General features: G+C 38.5%; 1 protein-coding gene across 3 annotated transcripts in view; it reads right to left on the bottom strand.

Annotated features, from left to right (window-relative positions):
* The window catches only part of LOC124556598 (protein transport protein Sec16A-like), a 233,192-nt gene that overhangs the window by 192,753 nt on the left and 16,344 nt on the right, over nt 1–24,095 (bottom strand). For all 3 annotated transcript variants that reach the window (XM_047130565.1, XM_047130564.1, XM_047130566.1), the window contains exon 2: nt 10,241–10,369. In XM_047130565.1, coding sequence (XP_046986521.1) covers nt 10,241–10,360 — 120 coding nt within the window. In that variant the 5' untranslated portion in view covers nt 10,361–10,369. The remainder of the gene's footprint in view (nt 1–10,240; nt 10,370–24,095) is intronic.

A 24,095-nucleotide genomic window follows, 5' to 3' on the forward strand; every position in this document is an offset into this window, starting at 1 on the left:
ATTGTTTGTTTTAGTTCACGTTGCTGCTGAAAGTAGCAAAGATAATTTAGAGAATTTAAGCAATATAAATACATTGGTGTAAGCGAAAGTGCTGTGGATGAAGAAAGTGATGTGAAAATAATGTTTCTGCTATCTTGTGAATGTGATAAAACATTATTTAATCCAAAAGAAAATGATGTTTCCTACATACAATTAAGTAATATAATGGCTAAATTAGCTATGCCAAATATTAAAATGATAGGAGGAAGAGATTTTATGAGTTTTGCAAAAATATTGATGTCTCAGAAAAAGAGGTTTAATGCAACTTTATTGCTCTCAGAACTTTGAAAAATGTAATTTTGCTTCTTCTAGAACACCTAATCAATAACGTTAATGTTGAAAAAATCCTCAGTTACATTTCAGAATGTAAATGAGTCCAGAATTCATAAGAATGATGTAGTATGTAACGCCCAATACATTAAATATTAAAATTACTTGCTCTGCAATAAAGACTAAATCTGTTTGTTCTTTACTTGTACCTCAGAATTTTATCATCAAGACTGAAGTTCAAATCTCACAGGATTTTTAGCTTCTTTGCCCTGATGTTGTTGAAGTCCACTTTAAGTAAGACCCATTAGACGACTTTCTCCATGGAAAATACGAAGCCAGTTCTACTTACTCATGTAATGTCTATTACTCGTCTTATTTTAAACGTGAACATTTTGGGCTTTTCGTGCTTATGAATTTAACACCCACTACAATTGAATGCCTGTTTGATGATTTTTTTCTGATTTTTTGCCAAGGATACGATGTACCAAACCACTCCTACAAACAACAGTGCCTGCTTTTCTAGGTATTTGTAAGCTTTCAACCATTTCTGCAATAATGGCCTTATACATAAAATAAACAATACTGCAGTCACCCCCGGAGTAATACATCTCATACCTCACAGACAGAACTTTCAAAGCCCACATTCAGGGCAAAAAACCAACACTGCATGGTATCATCTACAGACAGCACAAAAGCCTCTCTCACATGAAGAAAGCATAAAACCTGTCCAGCCATCCTTTCATCAAAGTGCAGAAAGGGCAGGGTTTGGAAGGGGGAGACCACAAGGATGTGGGCCACCATCGGCAAAGCACATGGGAAGGGGGAAAGGGGGGGGGGGGTTACTGCACAGAAGGAAAGGCTAAAATCATGACAAATATGATGTCGGCATAAGACAATGGACTCCTTTCAGGACAAATGGTAGGTGAATGACCACAAAGGAGTGGGTTTATTGCTGGTATGCAGTTTGTTGGAGGAAGGTGTAGCTCCCCTACTCCAGTTGGGATGAATCGCCAGTCTCATCTGTGCTCCGAAATCAGTGCCCAGTATCCCCATTACCAATGTTGGCCATGTGGCTGCTTCATTGATTAAACAGTCATCTAGTTCACTGACTGGGATACCCAAATGACTCAAGATCTAGAGGAAAATGACTGAAGGCACAATACAGCCGAGGTCACATAGAAGGTCATGGATAGCAGATACTGTCTGCTGGTAAATGTAACCTAGGTCAATAGCCTGCAGACTGCTCATATAATCACAGAATTCTACAAATTGGTTGTCAGTTTTCTTCTTGATCAAATGGAGGCCTCTAGCAAAAGCCACCAGTTCCACTGCAAAGCCAATACAGGACTCTGGTATAGTATCGTTCCCAGCCTTTAGAACATATGAAAGCACATCAGTATTACTGATTTCAGGACCTTAGCTTTGCTGATGGATTTGATGGAAGCTTAGTCAAACAATAGTGACAACTGAGGTTATAGGCACTTAAAATAGTCTAACATGGCTTGGGGAATGTGTACACACCTAAGAGGACAGTGAGGGGAGGAGAGGGGGGGGGGGGGGAGGAGGCACATGGAATTACAACGAAGGTACAATGGGGCTAAAACAAAATCCACCGCAGCAAATTGGATCTAGGGTAGTTTGAAGGTAATATGGGTGCTGAGCAAAGTGCTATCATTTGGGCACTAGGCAGACAGCTGGGCAGGATGCACACATACTCAACACGAACACACTTACAAATGATTTCCAGCCATGAAAACTAAGAAATTGATAGATGACAGCAATGAGTTGAAACTTTAACAGTAGCCTGGCTGAACAGAAACTGCAGGTGAATGATTACAGCAAAGTGCACCAGTACCGAAAAAGATGGCCATAACATTCCTCCCCCTCTCACTATATTTTCAGTGCACATTTAGCAGTCACAAATTTAATCTGCTGAGGAGAACGTCACGCTGGTATGACACTGGTAGTTCAGCAGCTTCTGCTTAGAGGCTCTCAACAAGGCTAGTATAAAAAGCTCCAGCAGCCAAACATATTCCACAATAGTGGATTTTATTAAGATGGGCAGACATGCAGACGAATGAACACCCATTGTCTAGTTTTGAATGGACAAAGGATCAGTACAAATGGAGAGAGGTCATTCAATCTGCTCCCCAGGAAGTACCACGTAGGACACTGAGGGACTGGGTGCAGCAGGCTGCCAGGCAAGACATGTGGTAAAACAAAGAATGTTTCCTATCAAGCATGAACCCCAGGAATTTTTTAGTCTCGGCGAATGGAAGAACAACAGGCCCAAGATGTAAAGACGGTGGAAGAAACCCACAGTGCCACCAGAAATTCATACAAATGGCTTTGTCAGTGGAAAAGTGAAAGCCATTGTCGACGCTCCATATGCTCCATGAATAGACACAATTGAGACATTGCTGAAGACTCCACTCAAGGAGACAAGTCTGTGGAAAATTGCAATAGATTGCAAAGTCGTCGACCAAAAGGGAGCTAGAGATGCCTGGTGGGAGACAGGTCGTACTAGGTTTAATGGCTATAACAAAGAGGATGATGCTCAGGATGGAGTCTTGAGGCATCATGTTCTCCTGGATAAAGGTGTCTGACTAGACTGGACCAACAAGTGCCTTAACAACTCTGTCTTTCAAAAATTCCTGGAGGAAATGGGCCAGGTGGCCTCGGAAGTTCCATGTGTGCAGAGCATGAAGGATACCAGTCCTCCAGCAGAACAGCACAAGGACAGACATGCAGCATGGAAAGCTGCAAAGGCTGGAGCCTTGTTTCGTGCCCATGCGACACTGGCACCTCTCTGAACCCAGTTTAGAGGACTATTACTGGGAGTTCTTTTGGCACTTGATCCCTGCTCATGGAGCCTATTTCATACCATTTGTGTTGACAACTGCACTCAGATATCAGTCCTGCACACATGTTCTTCAACTGATCCTACCACTAGAAATTTGTTCCAGATTCTAGAGAAATCACTGACATTCACTGCAACTTCCACCTGTCTCATTCCCTGCTCCATTAGAGTGACTATATGGAGCCTCTGATCGCATGTCATTGTTGTCCAAACCATCCTTAAGCAACACAAGCCTCATAATGACACACAACACAGGTACTGCTACATTTACAGGTGATATGTTTGTCACAGACCCCAAATAGTGCCCTCTCCTCATGGCAAAAACCTGGACTGTTTCTGCTAGAATTACTTTACAAAGAAATCAATGTGTTGATATCTTAACTTATTTCTGGATCGCAACATTCAATATTAAAGTTTCAGCAATATGCAACATTTATTTTGACCATCATCAGTAAGTTCCATTCCGGTCACACTTCGGTTAAATTGGGAAACTTTCTACCTTGACAGCAATGAGAATGTTCTCTCCACATAATCATCTCTGGCAAAAGAACGGGAATGGTGCATACTGTGCTATGTCTCTGCAAGCCGCAAGGCCAGCTTATTTTGCACATGGGAACACCTGTCCTCGGAATGCCAATACAGCAAAGCTGTTCTGTTCTCAGTAATGTCTGCCGTGATGCCAGTGCCTCTTCTGAATTTGTTATGGAACTATAGCAGCTTTGGGAACTCTAGGGCAATTTGCTAACACTGAAAGGATGTGTATTGGCAGCTGCCAAGTGTTACTTTCTGATTAAAATTTGTAGTGGGTGATTTCCCAGCCACAGTTATAACAGGACATTCATCTGGGAGGAGCAGATGAGATGGTGGGGTAGAAGGAAACCAAGTGACCAACGGGAGCATATCTCTATCAAAAAAGGGAAGAGGCCAAGAATGTGTCCTGGGGCACGGGAGCAGGAAAGCAGCTGGCACAGTCAGGATTAAGCTAGGGTTGGAGCTCAGAGTGAAGGGGAAGTGAGAACTGTGGTGAGAGGCATGAGGTGTGAGAATCGGTTTGAAGGAAGAGGTTGGCCGTTTGACCTGGACCAGCAAAAAGTGTATAGACACAATGGTCACTGTGAAAGGTGAAGTGCCAAAGGAAACTTCCTATAGTTTGTTTACAGGTGGTAGCAAATAATTTATTATGTAGAAGATTGGAGGACACATAACTAGCTAACAACAATGACCTGGAATGGTGTTACTGAAGCTAAATTAAACCTTATGTGTCAATATGTAAAAATATAGAAATGTTAATTAAAGGAGATGAACAGGGTGTATATGTGGACAAGGAAAAAAAATTCCCAGATTTTTCCTGGCTTTCCCGGTTAAAAATATACTTTCTTCCAGGCGAAAATACACTTTTTCCGTGTTAAGTGACAGTATACTTACCCTCGGAACTGTAAAACATATCAATCCTTTGAATAGTTATTGTTTTATACACCGGCGTAGAATTTCTCAGCACTTTAGAAAATGAAACTCAGGGGGAAAAGCACGTTTTGGAAAGATCTTTGATGTGTAGCAACATGTATGCTGTGTATTTTTGTATTACAAAAGTATAAATTCGAATTCTAACAAACACCGCATGTTACTTTCCAAAGCATTGAAATCAAAATTGTGATACGCTTTAGTAAACAAGTCATAGCTCATGCCACGTGACCTCGCAAGCCGATGACAGCGGATATTCAGAGCATAGGACACATGATATAGTCACCCAATAGCAACACCACTGTTAAGTAGTGCAAACACACAAACAGGAAAAGTTAATGGTTTAAATTAATATATATAGTGTTGCTACAAGAAAAGTAAAGCTTTCACATATAATATTAGTCTCAAAGATTAATAAGCTGCAAGAGAATCTAAGCTTTCACATATAATGTTGATCTTTCTTGTTTGTGTTACACTTTAAGATATATCTCACAAATGTGCCAGTAAAATTTTTAATAATGACATAAATGTCTGATCTCCTAGGCTCAAAATTCATCTAAACGGCTCATCATCAAAGAGTTGACTTTTCAATAAGAAATGCTCTGTAATTTAAGAAATTCATTGTACATTCTCGCACACAGTTAAACTTTCATACAAGAAAATTTACTTTGAAAGCAATGCTTTTCAAACCACCATTCACAATAATTTCTCATTACCTGTTAGGAATAGGTTCATTTCAGCAGTCGGCAGAGAGCATCAGATAACATGTATCACCACACTTGCACAGCTACGATGACACAGGATCTCCTAGGCTCGTATGTTCGTACGTGTAGAGCATTAAAAGATTTTACATTATGTCATAAAAGAAACTAGAGATCAGAGGATACTCCAAGAGCATCAGAATTTCGTGAACCATACCATAATTCGGTGTAAAGTGCACATTTGTACATGCAGATTCCCGATGAAGTAGGCCTCAACCTGATATTAAGCTTTTCAATGTGGTTTTTGGAATGTAAATTTTCTTGGAGTACCAGTACTGTATTATCTCATGTATGGTTCTTTATTATGGCATAATGCTACAAGTGTCAGAAGATGAAAACATGTACTTGAAATGCAACACACAGTTTAAACTAGCCAATAGTGTGGAATTAAACACTTTGTTTCGAATAAATTGACTGCTTAAGCGAGAAGAATTAATAAAAGCCAAATTCTTTTAGCAAATCTACAAAAATAACTTCATTGTTCTGCAAGGCAATTAATGCTTGACTGTCCAAAAGATGGAAATAAAATAAAATCTGAAACTAATAACATATTTTAGCCTTCCGTAGTTATGTGAATCCATTTTCTTTTCATTTGACGTGAGAGCAGTAAATGAAGAGGAAACAGCAAAATCACTAAATGTAAACACAGGTCATGTGGAGACTACCCATCTCTCCACTATAACTCAGACTGCTCTGCACATCAGCCACACATCTACAATATTTCCAAACCAGGGCAATACTAGATAGTGGCATCTAATCTCACAGCAATTGTAACACACAAATAAATGAGATTGTCTTGGCACAAATGGTCATTTTTTATAACATGACATAATATAATTCATGAAGTACCAATATCAGATGCCTATTAGGCCTACTACAGGCAAAAAACTTTATGTTAGGAAACAGTTTCACATTTCATTCATATGCCCCAGTTTCTCAAGCACGGGATCAAATAATAGCAGTACAAAATTTTTATATAAATTTGGAATCGCCATATTCTTCCATAATTTGTGCGAGGTTCACGTTGCTTCTCCATCCTCGTTCTAACAAACAATCTTGTCATCACTAATTCTGTAACTGTTCCTGTCATTGTCAAAACTTATTCTCTGGTTAAGTTCACTAACCCTGCCAGAATCACTGGTTTAGTTATGCCACGATTATTCTCCGGTTAGGTGGTATTACACGTTCGTACACCGCGTTTTCCACGCTGCTCCCAGAATAGAAACTTCTGCGGCTGCTAGTCAGGGACTGTACAACTGGCCCTTACTAGTGTAGCGATCTGACCAAAATTTTTCTGTCAAAATTTCGTTTTCTTGGATGCACCAAGAAGATAATACGTAATCTTTCTTACCTGTTATTCCTATTAGTCATTTATTTCCACTCTGGTAGTCTAAATCTGTGGATTTCACTAGTAATTATAACAACGCTGATTATTTGCAAACCTGGTCAACTACATAGACAAACAATCATCAGCATTTATCCATTCGGCTTTATTCCACTCAGCTCGTATAGCCCCATCCCCTTTTGTCTGTAGGAAAGTTTATTTCTAGATGCTACGAGGATTCCCCTGGCAGAGACGTGACATACACTACGCACGCATACAAAAATCAACTTATGATTAATTCAGAAATCAACTTAGAATGTGTTCAAAAACCAACAGGGCTGTGTTTAAAATCATATGAATAATTGAAAGACCAACGTGCGCTGGATGGTAGGTGCTTTTTGAAACAAGGTTTTTTCGCCTCAAGAACAAGAATTAGGCACCCCCCCCCCCCCCCCCAAAAAATTGCCACCCGAGTCAGATATCCTGATTCTCCCCCCCCCCCCCCCCCCCCCCCCTTGATTCCAGCCTGTTGCGCATGCATGAATCTGGCAGCTTGGGCACACCAGTAAAATTTTCCGGGTAGCATCTGTCTGCTAGCTGCTACTGCTTACACCGCCAACAGCCACATTTCTGTAGCCAGAAGCGGCAGAATGTACTAGTCATACGTGACTCAACTGCACATGTGCATGAGGCCGCTAGTAACTGCTCTAACGAATCTAATGTAAACAGTTGTGACCTCGCGCTCATCAGAGGCAATTTGTTGTTATGAAGCATTGGCATAGTCTTCCTAAAGCCTTTGACACATTTTGGAGTTGGCAGACACTTGTATGAGCACTGTGTATTGTTGTTGCATAAGGCACAATTTATTTGCAATTTAAGTTTTATTTTCGTTTCTTTCTCTCTTTCACGTTTTATTGCTGCAGTATTATTCCGCAGTAGTGGGATATAGTAATATCCTTTGTTAGAGCATCAGTTCTTACCAGTCAAAATTGTAAAAATTTAACTGAAAACTAAAACAATGAAAAGTTCCTGGCATTCTAAAAAATTCCCGGGTTTTTCCCAGTTTTCTCCCACATGAAAAAATTCCTATGTTTTTTCCCGGATCTCCCGATTGTCCCGGGTCATACACACCCTGATGAACAAAACTGTTTCACTTTTCGTTTAAATCACCATGTCCTTTTAACAATTAGTCTTTTCACCTTTAAGTGCTTTTAGTCACTGTGTCATCATTTCTTTCCCAGTGTCCGCTTTAATCTTTGTGTGTGACAATTTTAGTTTGTTTACAGTTGTCAGTACATTCAATTATGTTTATGAATGGAAGGTAGGTCTGCACAGCTATCAGAGGGGTCTGCAATTCTAATTTAAAATAAATTACTTGTCTCAGGGGGTGAAACTTTTATAGTGAGTCTGGCGACCCAATCGACGTAAGCTGGAGGGGCTGGTGGGGCGCTGAAAGAAGCAGCTTAGCATGACTAACTATATTTATGTAGCTCATGAAGAGGTGATACATCACAGCTTGTACTTTATGTTAAAAGAAGGTAGTTTTAACCATCACTCAGATGAAAACTACTAGAGTTATCGTTTGCCTTTACACAAATAACTCAAAATTATTTAAGCCCCACACAAAGGCAGTTCTTTACCAACTATTAATTTGCAATGCAACCATCAACTTACAGTAACAAAGACATTATTTTCAACATTTGTTCCTAAAGAATAGTAAGTTTACTTTGAAGAATAAAGGCCATGTCTGCTGATCCTGCATGAGTGACAATAAGGTGACATCCTTTATCCACAAAAACTTTTCACATCACCAAGCATGTCCCTCATATTCTATCACATTGATGACATATGGTTCAGGTTTACACATATTTTGACAATGTAACAAATGCAGGGTGTTTCACATCTTAGATCTCTTGTATTATTCTACACAACCACCATATCACTCCTTTCCATACATAATTTCTTCCCATCTACTATTTTAAGATACCTGAAGCCCATGTCCATTAATATTTGTAATATTGAACATAATTCATATGTGAAGCTGTATTCTGTAGTCATGTATTTGGTTATATAACACATGTGGAATACTGAGTAATGGAAAACATATTTAGCAAACTCATCTAGGTTGCCTATGTCTTTCTCATGATTGCATTACTTCTGTGATGATTAGTGGATAAGCATCCACTGGGTTGAAAAGATATGTTCTCTTTACTGAACATCCACTGCATGACTTTCACATCAGTCCTACATCATAAGCATCAGCTGCTCCCATCTGGCAATTTGAAGAAATTATACACTTGGAACGCTACAAAACTTGGTATTTTTCTTTTCCATCAAATACAACAAATACTACAACGACAAATACAGCAGTCACCAAGCATGCATAAAAGTGAAAGTAACAACTGCATGTTCATAGCAAGTTCAGTTATGTATGAAAGAGGGAGAAACAGCAGAATGATGCTACTGGCTGCAGGGTCACATGATATAGTCTCTTGCTAGTGTGTACCTTCCCACCACCCACCTCCTTAGCTGCAGGGGACTACCAGTTGAAAAGCCAGTGGTGTTATCAAACCACATACACAGCGTCCGTAGTCTAGTTGCAACGACAGTGTACCATAAATGCATAGGAGGGTGGTAGAATCTGTGCCTCAAGAAGTATGGTTAAGAGAGCAGAGACTACTAAGCTTTCACACATGTATGTGGTGTAACTAGTCAGTTTATTGTTGAAGAGGAGGTCCAAACATCTGTACTGTGTGACTATCCTGAGGCAGTGGGTCTCCAAGAAGAGGTCCAGGTCTGGATGTACAATGGTGTGGCAAAGAAAATGCCTAACCAATGTTTTAGCAGCAGAAAACAGCTTCAATAGCAGAGAGCACTATGACTGACCATCTGTCACCTAACTGAAAAGCTATCCTGAGAGCACAAACTTGCCTAGTTTTCAATTGATCATTATTTACAACTTACTTTTTAATGTAGGACAATTATCTGAGAAATCTATCTTCCAGGCTTGGCACATGACATCAATTCTGCAACTGTTTGGGGTAACACAGTTATCAACTTCATGGAACAAAATGGCAAAGCAAAATGAGATACAAGAGGGATAGCTAAGACATTTACAACTCTCTGCTGAGTCAGATAGGATAAGCTGCAATCTTATATTTAAGTGAAAGTAAATCAAATTGTTTTGCTAGCAAAAATTGGAGGTCCACTAAATCATACGTAACAGTAGTCTTAATGAACACTGACAAAATAACAGTATTCAAAAGCTTTCACAGAATCAGAACCCTTGCACCATTGGAGTTCGAATTTTATAGCAACATATTAAACAATCCACTGATATTTGAGAATGGACAAACACTGACTGTAAATTGTCAGCAGAAACTTAGTTACCATATTCGTGTTGATCTTAAAAAATTGCTCAGAAATTAATTGCATGTCACTTGCATTAGTTCACTTTGCTGAAAGAATGAATGCTTAGTTAATTATAATTATAATTTCCCCACAATAAACTTTAGCCTAACTCACCACTGGTGGAGAGTTCGTTGTCGACGGGAAGTATGTCTGGAATGATCTATTGCTGTCTGGTTGGGACTGTGCACTGCTCTTTGGAAACCAGGACCCATTGCTTTCTGGATGTTTTGACATTGGTGTTTTCTGAAAGATATTAACAATCTTGTTTACTTACTTCTAAGAAAGTTTTATAAGCAGTGACACATATTAGAAAATGGGTATCATTATCTGAAAAATAGCACTCAGATGAGAAACATTTCTTCCACAATGTCACAACAGCTGTTCAACACAAAATACTAAGATAGATAAAGGTTTCAGCCATTCAACAACAAAAAAACCTGTGACAAGTGTTGAGACTGGAATGCCTCCTCTGGTGCACACTTTTAATATATCAAGACATTTTACAGGTGTAAAAAAGAACTTCAATATTTGCATGAGAACTACTGGAATGACACCTTTTTCTTACAGCATGTCTTCAGATTGGTTTGATGCATTCTCTCTTTCTTTCCTGTGCCCTGTGACTACATTCCCTCTCTACATAGCCACAAAAACTAAAATAATAGTAACATGTGTGCAATTTTTTGTTTCAAATTTTGTTCCTCACCCCCTTACACCTTCATTTTTACTTACGACATTCCTTTACAACTTAAATAATTCTGAACTGTTAAAAATACAATTCACCATCCTGTCTCAGCTCTAGGGACTTTTTTTCCTAGGTATTTATGATCTCATCTAAAGTACCTAAAAATTCACATCCATCACATCTCACCAACAAATAATGCTACTACACCTTACTGAATGGATCATCGCAATGTGTAAGTCGTGATACCTCAATAAATATTGCTCTGTGGGACAGTGAAGTACTAAATATAGAGGGAGGGAAAGGTGATGGTGATGGTGGTGGTGGTGGTGGTGGCGGCAAGATTCATTTCAAATTGTTCTACAAACGTAACAAAATTGTGCAAATTTTTTCTAAGTACATTATTAGAAAACTGTCTTTCACAGCTAGCAAGACAGTCCACTCAAAATGATAGCATCTTACTTTGTGACAAGCACCTTACTTTGTGACAACTAAATGGCCCCCAAATGGTTCACGAAATCATTCAAATATGGTGAACAAATCATTCAAATAAGTGAACTGTGGAAAGATGCATTCCTAATAAACAAATGTTTCTAAATATAGGGAAAAGAAATCATTCTATGCAAACGAGTGTCTATTAAACTACCTATTTTGTGAGTGAAGTACACTTCATTAGGTTTCTTTTCATGATTCTTAGCCTAGAGTATCATCTCCCACAACTGTTTGCATGTTACCATTACACTGTAGGTCATTCCATGTGCATACACCAAGACATTTCAAGGCCATTTGGTTTCCATTAATTGATGCCCAATCGTGTCCTCTGACAATAAAGGGCCTTTCCACCAACTTAGGCACAATGCATTACATTTATTTATGTTGACGGTTAAATGCCAATCCCTGTAGAGAGAGTGGTTTAGCACTGTGTCTTCTCTACATTCAACAGTATCACCAACAAACAGCCTCATGGAGCTTTTTACTTTATCCAAGAGATAATTTACATTAAATATATGGTTAATATTAATGACCATACATTACTATCTTTGAATACTCTCAAAGTTACTTCTGTACTGGATAATTTCATGCCAGTAAAAATAATGTGCCGAGTTATGTCTACTGGAAAGTCCTCAATCCAATGCCAATGCTGGTATGATATTTAGTAAGCTCACATTTTGTTCACTTGAAGACTGTGTGGAACTGCATCAAATGCTTTAAGTCAAAGCATATAAACCTGGGCACTGTTCAATTCTGTCCTCCAGACGTCGTGAACAAACCGAGTTGGACAATGTTCAGAAGACCACTGTTTACAGAATCCATGTTGATCCTACAGAGTACAGTTCTGTTCTCAAAAAGTGTCACAACATCTAAGCATAAAAATTCTCCATGGTTCTACTATAGATTGACATTAGTGATATAGCATTTTTTTTTTTAAGTACAACACACAATCTTCATGTTGCAGTTGCCGAGAGTATATCCCTCAACTTGTGGGAAAGACTTGGGATCTAGAGCAATAATAGGTGTTAGTAAATTATTGTTGTTTCAAACTGAATGATGCAACATTCAGATACATCACTAACTCAAATACATATAGCTCTATAACATACAAAAACAAGTACAGAAATTAAAATGCACTGAACACAAATAAAAACAATGTGCTGCTTAGTTTCAAATAGAAGCATGTAAAATAAACTAAACTAAGTTCAATGTACACATTTTAGGCTCTGGCTACTGGAAGTATCAATGCTAATTAGTTTTGATGCATTGGGGTATAAAGCATTACTGTCGTAGTAAAATACAAGTTGATATTTTAATTCAGTTTTGCCTTTTTTTCACAGAACTTCTGATAACTCAACTTTGTGTCATAGCCTGACAAACTGGGCAGACCTAAAACCATATAGTATGTAGATACTCTGAACGACACTTGATCGACAGCCGAAAACACAGGAGTCAGCAGACGTTATGACAGTTAAGTAATGAGAGTTTGAATCAGTACCAGTGAACATATCCAGGATCGTCAAATGACATACACAATCAAAAGGAGTTTCAAATCAAAGTCTAGATCTAGAATAGCAAAGTGACACTTGTATTCATGAATGGGTATAAAGAAGGCTTCACTAATGATATAAGAACTGGCCGAGATGGGTATTTATTTCCTGTAGTGGGCCGTTACCATGCGAATATTCAACTGTATGGCACGTAAATAATATCAATGGCTCCACATCACATGAGTGGAGGGATACTAGACCTATTATAACCTACTTGACATTATTTAATGCTTCTTCCAACTCAACTAACATATCTTCAAACGTAAGGTTTTCACTTTATTTCCTCTAAACACAAAGCTGTATGAGGCAGTTGGGTTTAGTTAGTAAAACTTTGTAACACCTATTTTTGGCCAATTTTGTATCTGTATCAATATTTCTATGTCAGATTTTAGTATTGCTTATGTATAATGTCATTATCAGGAGAAAGAAAACTGTCATTCTACGGATCGGAGCATGGAATGTCAGATTCCTTAATCGGGCACGAAGGTTAGATAATTTAAAAAGGGAAATGGATACGTTAAAGTTAGATATAGTGGGAATTAGTGAAGTTTGGTGGCAGGAGGAACAAGACTTCTGGTCAAGTGACTACAGGGTTATAAACACAAGATCAAATAGGAGTAATGCAGGAGTAGGTTTAATAATGAATAGGAAAATAGGAATGCGGGTAAGCTACTACAAACAGCATAGTGAACGCATTATTGCGGCCAAGATAGATATGAAGCCCACGCCTGCTACAGTAGTACAAGTTTATATGCCAACTAGCTCTACAGATTACGAAGAAATTGAAGAAATGTATGATGAAATCAATGAAATTATTCAGATAGTGAAGGGAGACGAAAATTTAATAGTCATGGGTGACTGGAATTCGTCAGTAGGAAAAGGGAGAGAAGGAAACATAGTAGGTGAATATGGATTGGGGCTAAGAAATGAAAGAGGAAGCCACCTGGTAGAATTTTGCACAGAGCACAACTTCATCATAGCTAACACTTGGTTCAAGAATCATAAAAGAAAGTTGTATACATGGAAGAAGCCTGGAGATACTGTCAGGTTTCAGATCCATTATATAATGGTAAGACAGAGCTTCAGGAACCAGGTTTTAAATTGTAAGACATTTCCAGGGGCAGATGTGGACTCTGCCCACAATCTATTGGTTAAGAACTGTAGATTAAAACTGAAGAAATTGCAAAAAGGTGGGAATTTAAGGAGATGGGACCTGAATAAACTGAGTAAACCAGAGGTTGTACAGAGTTTCAGGGAGAGCATAAGGGAGCAATTGACATGAATGGGGGAAGAAATACAGTAGAAGAAGAATGGGTAGCTCTGAGGGATGAAGTAGTGAAGGCAGCAGAGGATCAAGTAGGTAAAAAGACGAGGGCTGGTAGAAATCCTTGGGTAACAGAAGAAATATTGAATTTAATTGATGAAAGGAGAAAATATAAAAATGCAGTAAATGAAGCAGGCAAAAACGAATACAAACGTCTCAAAAATGATATCGACAGGAAGTGCAAAATGGCTAAGCAGGCATGGCTAGAGGACAAATGTAAGGACGTAGAGGCTTATCTCATTAGGGGTAAGATAGATACTGCCTACAGGAAAATTAAAGAGACCTTTGGAGAAAAGAGAACCACTTGCACGAATATCAAGAGCTCAGATGGAAACCCAGTTCTAAGCAAAGAAGGGAAAGCAGAAAGGTGGAAGGAGTATATAGAGGGTCTATACAAAGGCGGTGTACTTGAGGACAATATTATGGAAATGGAAGAGGATGTAGATGAAGATGAATTGGGAGATACGATACTGTGTGAAGAGTTTGACAGAGCACTGAAAGACCTGAGTCGAAACAAGGCCCCGGGAGTAGACAACATTCCATTAGAACTACTGACAGTCTTGGGAGAGCCAGTCCTGACAAAACTCTACCATCTGGTGAGCAAGATGTATGAGACAGGCGAAATACCCTCAGACTTCAAGAGGAATATAATAATTCCAATCCCAAAGAAAGCAGGTGTTGACAGATGTGAAATTTACCAAACTATCAGTTTAATAAGTCACGGTTGCAAAATACTAACGCGAATTCTTTACAGACAAATGGAAAAACTAGTAGAAGCCCGACCTCGGAGAAGATCAGTTTGGATTCCACAGAAAAGTTGGAACACGTGAGGCAATACTGACCCTACAACTTATCTTAGAAGCTAGATTAAGGAAAGGCAAACCTACATTTCTAGCATTTGTAGACTTAGAGAAACCTTTTGACATCACTGACTGGAATACTCTCTTTCAAATTCTGAAGGTGGCAGGGGTAAAATACAGGGAGCGAAAGGCTATTTACAATTTGTACAGAAACCAGATGGCAATTATAAGAGTCGAGGGACATGAACGGGAAGCAGTGGTTGGGAAAGGAGTGAGAAAGGGTTGTAGCCTCTCCCCGATGTTATTCAATCTGTATACTGAGCAAGCAGTGACGGAAACAAAAGAAAAATTCGGAGTAGGTATTAAAATACATGGAGAAGAAATAAAAACTTTGAGGTACGCTGATGACATTGTAATTCTGTCAGAGACAGCAAAGGACTTGGAAGAGCAGTTGAACGGAATGGACAGTGTCTTGAAAGGAGGATATAAGATGAACATCAACAAAAGCAAAACAAGGATAATGGAATGTAGTCGAATTAAGTTGGGTGATGCTGAGGGAATAAGATTGGGAAATGAGACACTTAAAGTAGTAAAGGAGTTTTGCTATTTGGGGAGCAAAATAACTGATGATGGTTGAAGTAGAGAGGATATAAAATGTAGACTGGCAATGGCAAGGAAAGCATTTCTGAAGAAGAGAAATTTGTTAACATCGAGTATAGATTTAAGTGTCAGGAAGTCGTTTCTGAATGTATTTGTATGGAGTGTAGCCATGTATGGATGTGAAACATGGACGATAAATAGTTTGGAAAAGAAGAGAATAGAAGCTTTCCAAATGTGGTGCTACAGAAAAATGCTTAAGATTAGATGGGTAGATCACATAACTAATGAGGACATACTGAATAGGATTGGGTGGAAGAGAAGTTTGTGGCACAACTTGAGTAGAAGAAGGGGTCGGTTGGTAGGACATGTTCTGAGGCATCAAGGGATCGCCAATTTAGTATTGGAGGGCCGCATGGAGGGTAAAAATCGTAGAGGGAGACCAAGAGATGAATACACTAAGCAAATTCAGAAGGATGTAGGTTGCAGTAGGTACTGGGAGATGATGAAGCTTGCACAGGATAGAGTAGCATGGAGGGCTGCATCAAACCAGTCTCAGGACTGAAGACCACAACAACAACAATGTTGTATCTGTAATGGAAATTCTTTGACTATGTATCCATGTTTCAGTTATGTGAAACTTTTGAATGATGTTGTTTAAATTATGTTTGAGGATTTAAATAACTAATGGAATGATCGTTATGTACTGTACTGTAAATGACTTGGTCCATAGTTTGGAAACATAGGGTTGAATGTAAAGGATGTGGGGAAGCCCTGCAGCTAAGGAAGTAGCCTGGCAGAGTGGAAAAGGTGTGCTTGGCGTGGATGTGGCAACCCGTCCTCGTGCTGGGTAAGGAGTCTGGACTGAGCAGTGCTGTGGTTAACACATTGCAAGCAGTAGCAAATCATTGTGGCTCAAATTCCAGGAGTTTTGAGGCCAGAAGAGCTTAAGGGCAGTATTTATGGGCCTCAGATGTTGCGTTTGGTGAGAATCTTATCATGGCATGGTTTTTGGCCCTACAAAAATATAGTTCCGACACCAAGAATATATGTAATGGGGCGAGGCCAACAGTACTGCCATGACTGCACTGCCACCAGGTTAACAGCCACTGCAAATTGCATCACCAGTACCACCAGCCTTCCACTAAATTGTTTATATTTGGCACTCTGTAAATGGATCACATATTTGTGAAATTTGGTTGATTTTAATAATAATGGTGGTGTTGCTAAAAATTATCTTACACCTGTGATTATCCCAAATTACAAACCTGGACAGGAATCCTATCCTAGTAAATTTAATTCCGAGTGTCCTAATTTATTACGAGGAAGTGGTTGAACTCGAATTTAATGTTATGTTGTCATTTGCACAGCCAATTATAATTTTGAGTAGGTCAAAAGACTGCTTACGAAAGCACATTTGTTATTTAAAGAGTTATAGTTTGTTGTGCTTTCCTTAACTGATAATTAATTATAAGAATACATATGACTTCTCATACATACTGGTGTAGTTTTGTTAATGAGTGTGCTTCTTCTAACCATGAAAGTTTAATGGCCATCATGTACTAGGCTAGTTAGTTAACGAAGCAATGCAGTTAGTTAGATTGGTATTCTGTTTAGTTCTTTCAAACCACGTTTAAGAAAGAACTGCTTACTATGTCATCTATTCTAATGCATGCTGGTTAATCCAAAGAGAGACCCTCTACCAAGCAATGAAGTTATAGATTATGATCATTAGCAGACCCCCTGGTTTAAGTTCAGAATCATTTCAAGCTTTTCCCTGTCCAATAATGCTACTAGTTTCATGTGAGCTGGTAATTGGTTTTATACACTGTTGCACCTAGTTCATTTAAGGTATGTGTTGTTGAGAGGCATATGTTACTGTTCACTATTTCATTGGCCATTTGTTAGTAATGCATTTATCTGGAAGGTTAGGTTACTGTATTATAGTATGAACAGATATAAGGAAAGAGTTTAATGTGTGTGTCAAGGAAGGTTAGGCTAGCCTTAACACTGCCTTCTCCTTTATCATTTTGCTTGCACAAGAACGCCTAATTAGGCTGGTGACTGGTTTTATCATGTAATGTTACAACTCACTTTTGTACTGGGAGAATGACTGTTCCAGACTCATCATTTACTATTGATTATACTCTAGTGGAGTGCTTCGAAAACAGTTCCCAGTTTGATTATTCTGTTTCCATTAGGTTATCTCATGGTTACAACTTTCAAAAATTCCTCGCAGAGGTATAACGTTAGCATCATTGCCCTTTAACATGGTCGGTGGTACCATTACAACTTCACATGGCAAGATGTGGCCCAGAAGTAGCTAGGCTTGCTCCATGGCCTGAAGCCACTGAGTTCCCTCAGATCACTACTCCTAGTATTATTTCACATGAACAAGAATACTGATATCCTAGTAACTTTTGTGTGGCAGTAGGGCCTCCCAACTGACCAACAAATTGTACACTACCACGCAGGGCCCAAGGAGCTTGTGAGAAATGTGACCACTGCTAAACCTCAGCAAGGCTATTCTCACAGTAGTCTATGTTCTTCTGAATCTCTGAGTCTAAGATCAATACAACCGGTTTGCATACTGACCATGTGCCAGAAAAGCCCTAAAAGTCAATATTGTCAGTTTAACAGTCAGTCTTTTTGTGATTTTTAATACATCCAATTGCAGCTGGTTGCAGATATTTACTTGCAACACTGTCTGCAGTGCAGATTACTGAGCAGCTCCTCCATATTTGTTCCTCACAAAGTGACAAAATAACATGGTTGGTGACCTTGCAGGTACTAATAGCTGCACAGATTCAACATCTGGACATTGCAATCCACAACAACTTTCTCCTTTAAACATCACAAAGATATGATTAAGCACCCCCCTCTACAGTCCATAACAACTGCATTTTCCAACTAGGAAAATAAAATACACATATATCAAGATAATGTGCAACTGTCACTACTTCAAATATTTCACTTTTCAAATAAACCCAATGTAAGATAAATAGTATCCTCAGTAGGCCTACAAAGAATAATGATAAGACTGCTCAAATTCAGCAGCTACACAAATGACTTACGAAAGAAAGGCAGAGCTATCACAAAAAAGGGGGAGGGCGAACACTTCCCAAATGATAGCTATGAGCGGGTAGATATCTATGGACAGCTGCATTTTGCAAGTGGAGAAATCTGAAAGAATAACATCTGAAATAGGAATCTTATTTCTATTCACTTCTCTTCATTCTGAGCACTGCTCAATTCAAGAACAAGGTGGGTCCAGAAAGTAAGTGCTACTACGTTCTATCACCGCCACTGCAGCATTGGTATACCAGTTCTGCACATTCACACCAATCTCCCTGGTTAACTGTCTTTCCACTGAAGCCATTGCAGCTCGATTGTGTTGTGTATCCATTTGTTGGTGACCATTGAAAATGTTTAAGACAATCCCCGAGTCCACTGACAGTGAAATGCATTCTGTAATATTGTTTCTGAATGCAAAGAACATTAAGCTAGCTAAAATCCATTGTCAGCTTGTAGAGATTTGTGGTGAAAATGTAATGACTGATGGAATGGTGAGAAAGTGGGTGAGACAATTCAATGATAGATGAACCAATGTTCACAATGAAGCACAGAGTGAATGGTCTTCTTTTCTCAATGATGGTTTGGTTGGGAAAGTGAATGAGAAAATTCGTGAAAACAGATGCTTCATAATAAGAATTCTTTATGACAAGTGTTATATCCTAGCCAGTAATGCCACCCGAGCCCGCTGCCAAAAGGTTGGCAGCATCAAAGTCCGGACGCCGTCCGCATAAGCAGCGCCAGCGAGACAGGAAATCGCCGCAAGTCTGCGCGCGCCACCGCTGGCTTCTGGTTCTTAAGCGCTGGAGTCGCGAGCGCTAGGACAGTTCTGTATTCGCCGCTCAGTTGTATACTCGCCACCGAATTGTGTACTTGCTAGTCAGTTGTGTGTTCATCGCAGCAGAGTAGTTGTTTGTCGTCAGCCGACGCTGACCTAGCCGCTCCGACTCGAACTAGACAGATTTCTGTAGACACGGAGTTCACTACTGTGTTTCTGTATCTTCGTTAATAAAGATAAGTACCGACTTTTATTTAATCAGAGTGTTTGGGTTTTCATATTTCTGTTCACTGTTCCAGCGGACCGGTCGGCCCGCCATTAAAAGTGTGGCGGTGACTTCGTAAGCCGTTTCTACAGCGAATTGCTTGTCGCTACGAATGCCGCCACAAAAACGAGTTTCCACAAATTTCAAAATCAGTTTTGCACAAGATTGTCACGTATCGCTTAAATTTTCCCAAAATGCATTATTTACACATATATTTCTGGCATTACTATGACTATGTTCAAACAACAAAAGACAAGTAGGGATGATATTCAGAAGGTCATTTACCCACTGCTGGATCTGTTCTGTAATTTTAACTGAACTACTTATGTCACATTCATTGTCTTCTCTAAATCTTAAACAAATCAGCACCTAGCACTCCAGCTACTCTACAGATCAATTTGTCACTACAAACTACACTATGAATTCACTATTGAACAGAAGTATCTGGACACCCCTGTGACATCATGAGAGGTGGATCTGCCTGTATCAAATGAATGGAGAGTTGCTTGTTTTTAGATTAGATTAGATTTACTTTCATTCCAATTGATCCGTAGTGAGGAGGTCCTCCTGGATGTGGAACATGTCAGAAAAACAACAATACATGACAAATATTTACAACTAAAACAAATAAGCTAATGTACCATTCCACAGGTCCCAAGTGGAATGATCGTCATTTTTAATGAACACTAAGAGTCATTTTACAAATACTAATGCACTGAATTTAAAATAAAAAACGTTTTTTATTTATTTATAAGGTAATAAACATGTAATACAACTACTGTAATACTTATTTACAATGAACACATTACTGCACTGAAATGGTGCAGAAGTTAGATTATACTTACACACACACACACACACACACACACACACACACACACACACACACACACACACACACAAATTTTCAGTGAACACATTACTGCACTGAAATTGTGCAGAAGTTATGTTGTACTTATATACAAATCAGTTGGTTTTACTAAGAAATTCATCAATGGAGTAGAAGGAGTTGGCCACCAATAAATCCTTTAGGCTTCTCTTAAACTGAATTTCATTGGTTGTTAAGCTTTTTATGGCTGCTGGCAAGTTATTGAAAATGTGTGTTCCTGAATAATGCACACCTTTTTGTACAAGACTAAGTGACTTTAAATTCTTGTGAAGATTATTCTTATTTCTAGTATTGATTCCATGAATTGAGCTGTTGGTTTCAAAAAGTGATATATTTTTAATGACAAATTTCATTAAGGAATAAATATACTGGGAAGCTGTAGTTAGTATCCCTAGTTCCCTAAACAGGCTTCTGCAGGATGTTCTTGAGTTCACACCACATATAATTCTTACTGCACGTTTTTGTGCCCGAAAAACTTTAGCTTGGCTTGATGAATTACCCCAAAAAATAATCCCATATGACATTATGGAATGAAAGTAAGCATAGTATGCCAGCTTTTTCATTTTTATATCCCCTACGTCTGACAAAATTCGCATTGCAAACAGAGATTTGTTAAGACGCTTCAGCAGTTCTGTGGTGTGCTCCTCCCAATTGAATTTATTATCAAGCTGTAATCCCAAGAATTTAACACTGTCCACTTCTTCTATCTTCTTGTCATCATATGTTAGACATATACTCTTGGGACACCCCTTACAAGTTCTGAACTGCATGTAGTGTGTTTTTTCAAAGTTTAGTGACAAAGAATTGGCTAGGAATCAGTGATTAATGTCCACAAATATTTTATTGGCTGATCTTTCTAAGACTACACTTGATTTGCTATTTATTGCAATGTTTGTATCATCGGCAAACAAAACAAACTTGGCATCTGGTAATGTTACTGATGAAAGGTCATTGATATACACAAGAAAAAGTAAGGGCCCCAAAATGGAACCTTGTGGGACCCCACATGAAATTAGTTCCCAGTTGGATGATGCCTGATAGACATGTATCAAGCTCTTTCCTAATAACACCCTTTGTTTCCTGCCAGAGATATAAGATTTGAACCATTTTGCAGCATTTCCTGTTACACTATAATATTCTAGTTTACTTAAAAGGATATTGTGATTTACACAGTCAAATGCCTTTGATAGATCACAAAATATACCAGTTGCCTGCAATTTTTTGTCTAATGAATTAAGCACATTTTCACTGTAAGTGAAGATAGCCTTCTCAATATCAGAACCTTTTAGAAATCCAAACTGTGACTTTGACAGTATGTTATTTGAGATAAGATGGTTATAAAGACGACGGTACATTACTTTTTCGAAAATTTTTGAGAATGCTGGTAACAGTGAAATTGGACGGAAATTTGATGCTATTTCTTTATCTCCCTTCTTAAACAGTGGCTTAACTTCAGCATATTTCAGCCATTCAGGAAATATTCCACTGATAAACGACTGGTTACACAGATAGCTTAATATGTTACTTAGCTCAGAATCACATTCTTTAATTAACTTTGTTGATATTTCATCATACCCACTAGATGTTTTTGATTTTAAAGATTTTATGATGGACATTATTTCTGTTGGGGTAGTGAGGGTCAAATTCATATTATGGAAATTACTTGAAATGTCTGGTCTAAGGTAATCCATAGCAGCATCTACCGAACCTGACAACCCCATCTTTTCAGTAACAGTTATAAAATGTTTGTTAAAAAGTTCTGCCACACTATACACATCTGTCACCAATGTATCATTTACTCTTAATGCTATTTGTTCCTCTTCATGTCTGGTCCTACCGGTCTCCTCCTTCACTATATCCCATATTGTCTTTATTTTGCTATCTGATATGACTATCTTTTCCTTGTAATATATTTGCTTTGACATCCATATTACAGTCTTTAATATTTTGCAGTATTTCTTATAATGTGCTATAGCATCAACATTGGAAATGTTTCGGATTGACAGATACAGTTTTCTTTTTGTTTTACAAGATACCCTTATTCCTCGATTAATCCATGGCTTCTTTGTAGATTTTCCTCTAACCTTGGTAAGTTTTGGGGGAAAGCAGTGTTCAAATAAGGTAAGCACTTTATTAGCAAAAATGTTATATTTTTCATTCATGCCATGAGCACTGTAAACATCAGTCCAGTGAATGTCTCTGAGGAGTGTCCTAAAATAATCAATTTTTGGCTTACTGATTACCCTCTTGAGCTCAGATTTAACAGATTTTATATCCTGTTCAGTATTAACATTTAACAGAAGGAACTGCATGTCATGGTCTGAGAGGCCATTGGCTATTGGTTTTGTAATATAATTTTGTTCATTGGACTTTTCTATAAAGATATTATCAATGGCTGTTTGTGAGCAAGTGGCTATCCTAGTGGGGAACTTTACTGTGGGAATTAAGTTGAATGATAGTGTTACTAACTCAAATAAGTTCTTATTCGGAGAGTCTTTAAGGAAATCTACATTGAAATCACCAGCAACCACTATTTCTTTGTTTTTGGTTATTAAATGGGCCAGTACAGCTTCAAGGTGGTTTACAAACAGATTAAAGTTACCTGCAGGTGCTCGATATACACTTAATATTATGAAAGATTTTTTGTGAAAATCTAATTCTGTTGCACATGCTTCCATATGCTGTTCTAGGCAAAATTTATGAATGTCTATGTTCTTAAATTTATGACAGTTCCTGATGAATGTGGCAACTCCTCCTTTCTCCATTTCTGATCTACAAAAGTGAGATGCTAACCTAAACCCTGTAACACTTAAAAGTTCTATACCAGTGGTCACATGATGTTCAGAGAGGCAGATTATGTCAGCTGGGTTTGAAGACTCTAATTCATCTATGCATATAGTTAATTCATTAATTTTATTTCTCAGTCCTCGAATATTTTGATGCAATAAAGATAGCTGACATTTCACATTGTCTGAGTTAAAATTGGGTGGAGTTAAAATATCTGCTGACAGTTGAAAATTCTTAACCAATGGCTGTTTATGCTGATGTAATAAGCTGGAATTATGTTTTTTGATTTCTTTTTCAAACTGAAGGTTTGTCTCAGAGAAACAGTAACAGCAGAATGGGTATGTCAGGTTAGCTCAGTGACTTGGAACATCTACTTGTCAATGGATGTCACCTGAGTAATAAGCCTCCTAAAGCTACCCAAGTCAACTAAAGTAGAAGAATGAAGGAACAACTATAACTACACCAAACCCAGGCAGATCTCACATGTTGATGGGCAGGGAGCATCATCAAGCACTGTGAAGGGTGGTAGTTAAAAAATAGTGTTAAATCAGTGAAAGGAATCACTTATGAGTTCCAAAATGCTACCAGCAACCATGGGAAGAGAGGTACACCACAGTGACTTATCCACAATCTCACAACTATTAAACAGAAAGACACTTTGAACACAAAAGTAAAGTGGCCTGATTGGAGGCAGCAACCACTTCTCGTGGATTTAAGAGTTTCTACCATACTGTGC

Source organism: Schistocerca americana, chromosome X, assembly GCF_021461395.2.
Source record: "Schistocerca americana isolate TAMUIC-IGC-003095 chromosome X, iqSchAmer2.1, whole genome shotgun sequence".
Taxonomy (NCBI): domain Eukaryota; kingdom Metazoa; phylum Arthropoda; class Insecta; order Orthoptera; family Acrididae; genus Schistocerca; species Schistocerca americana.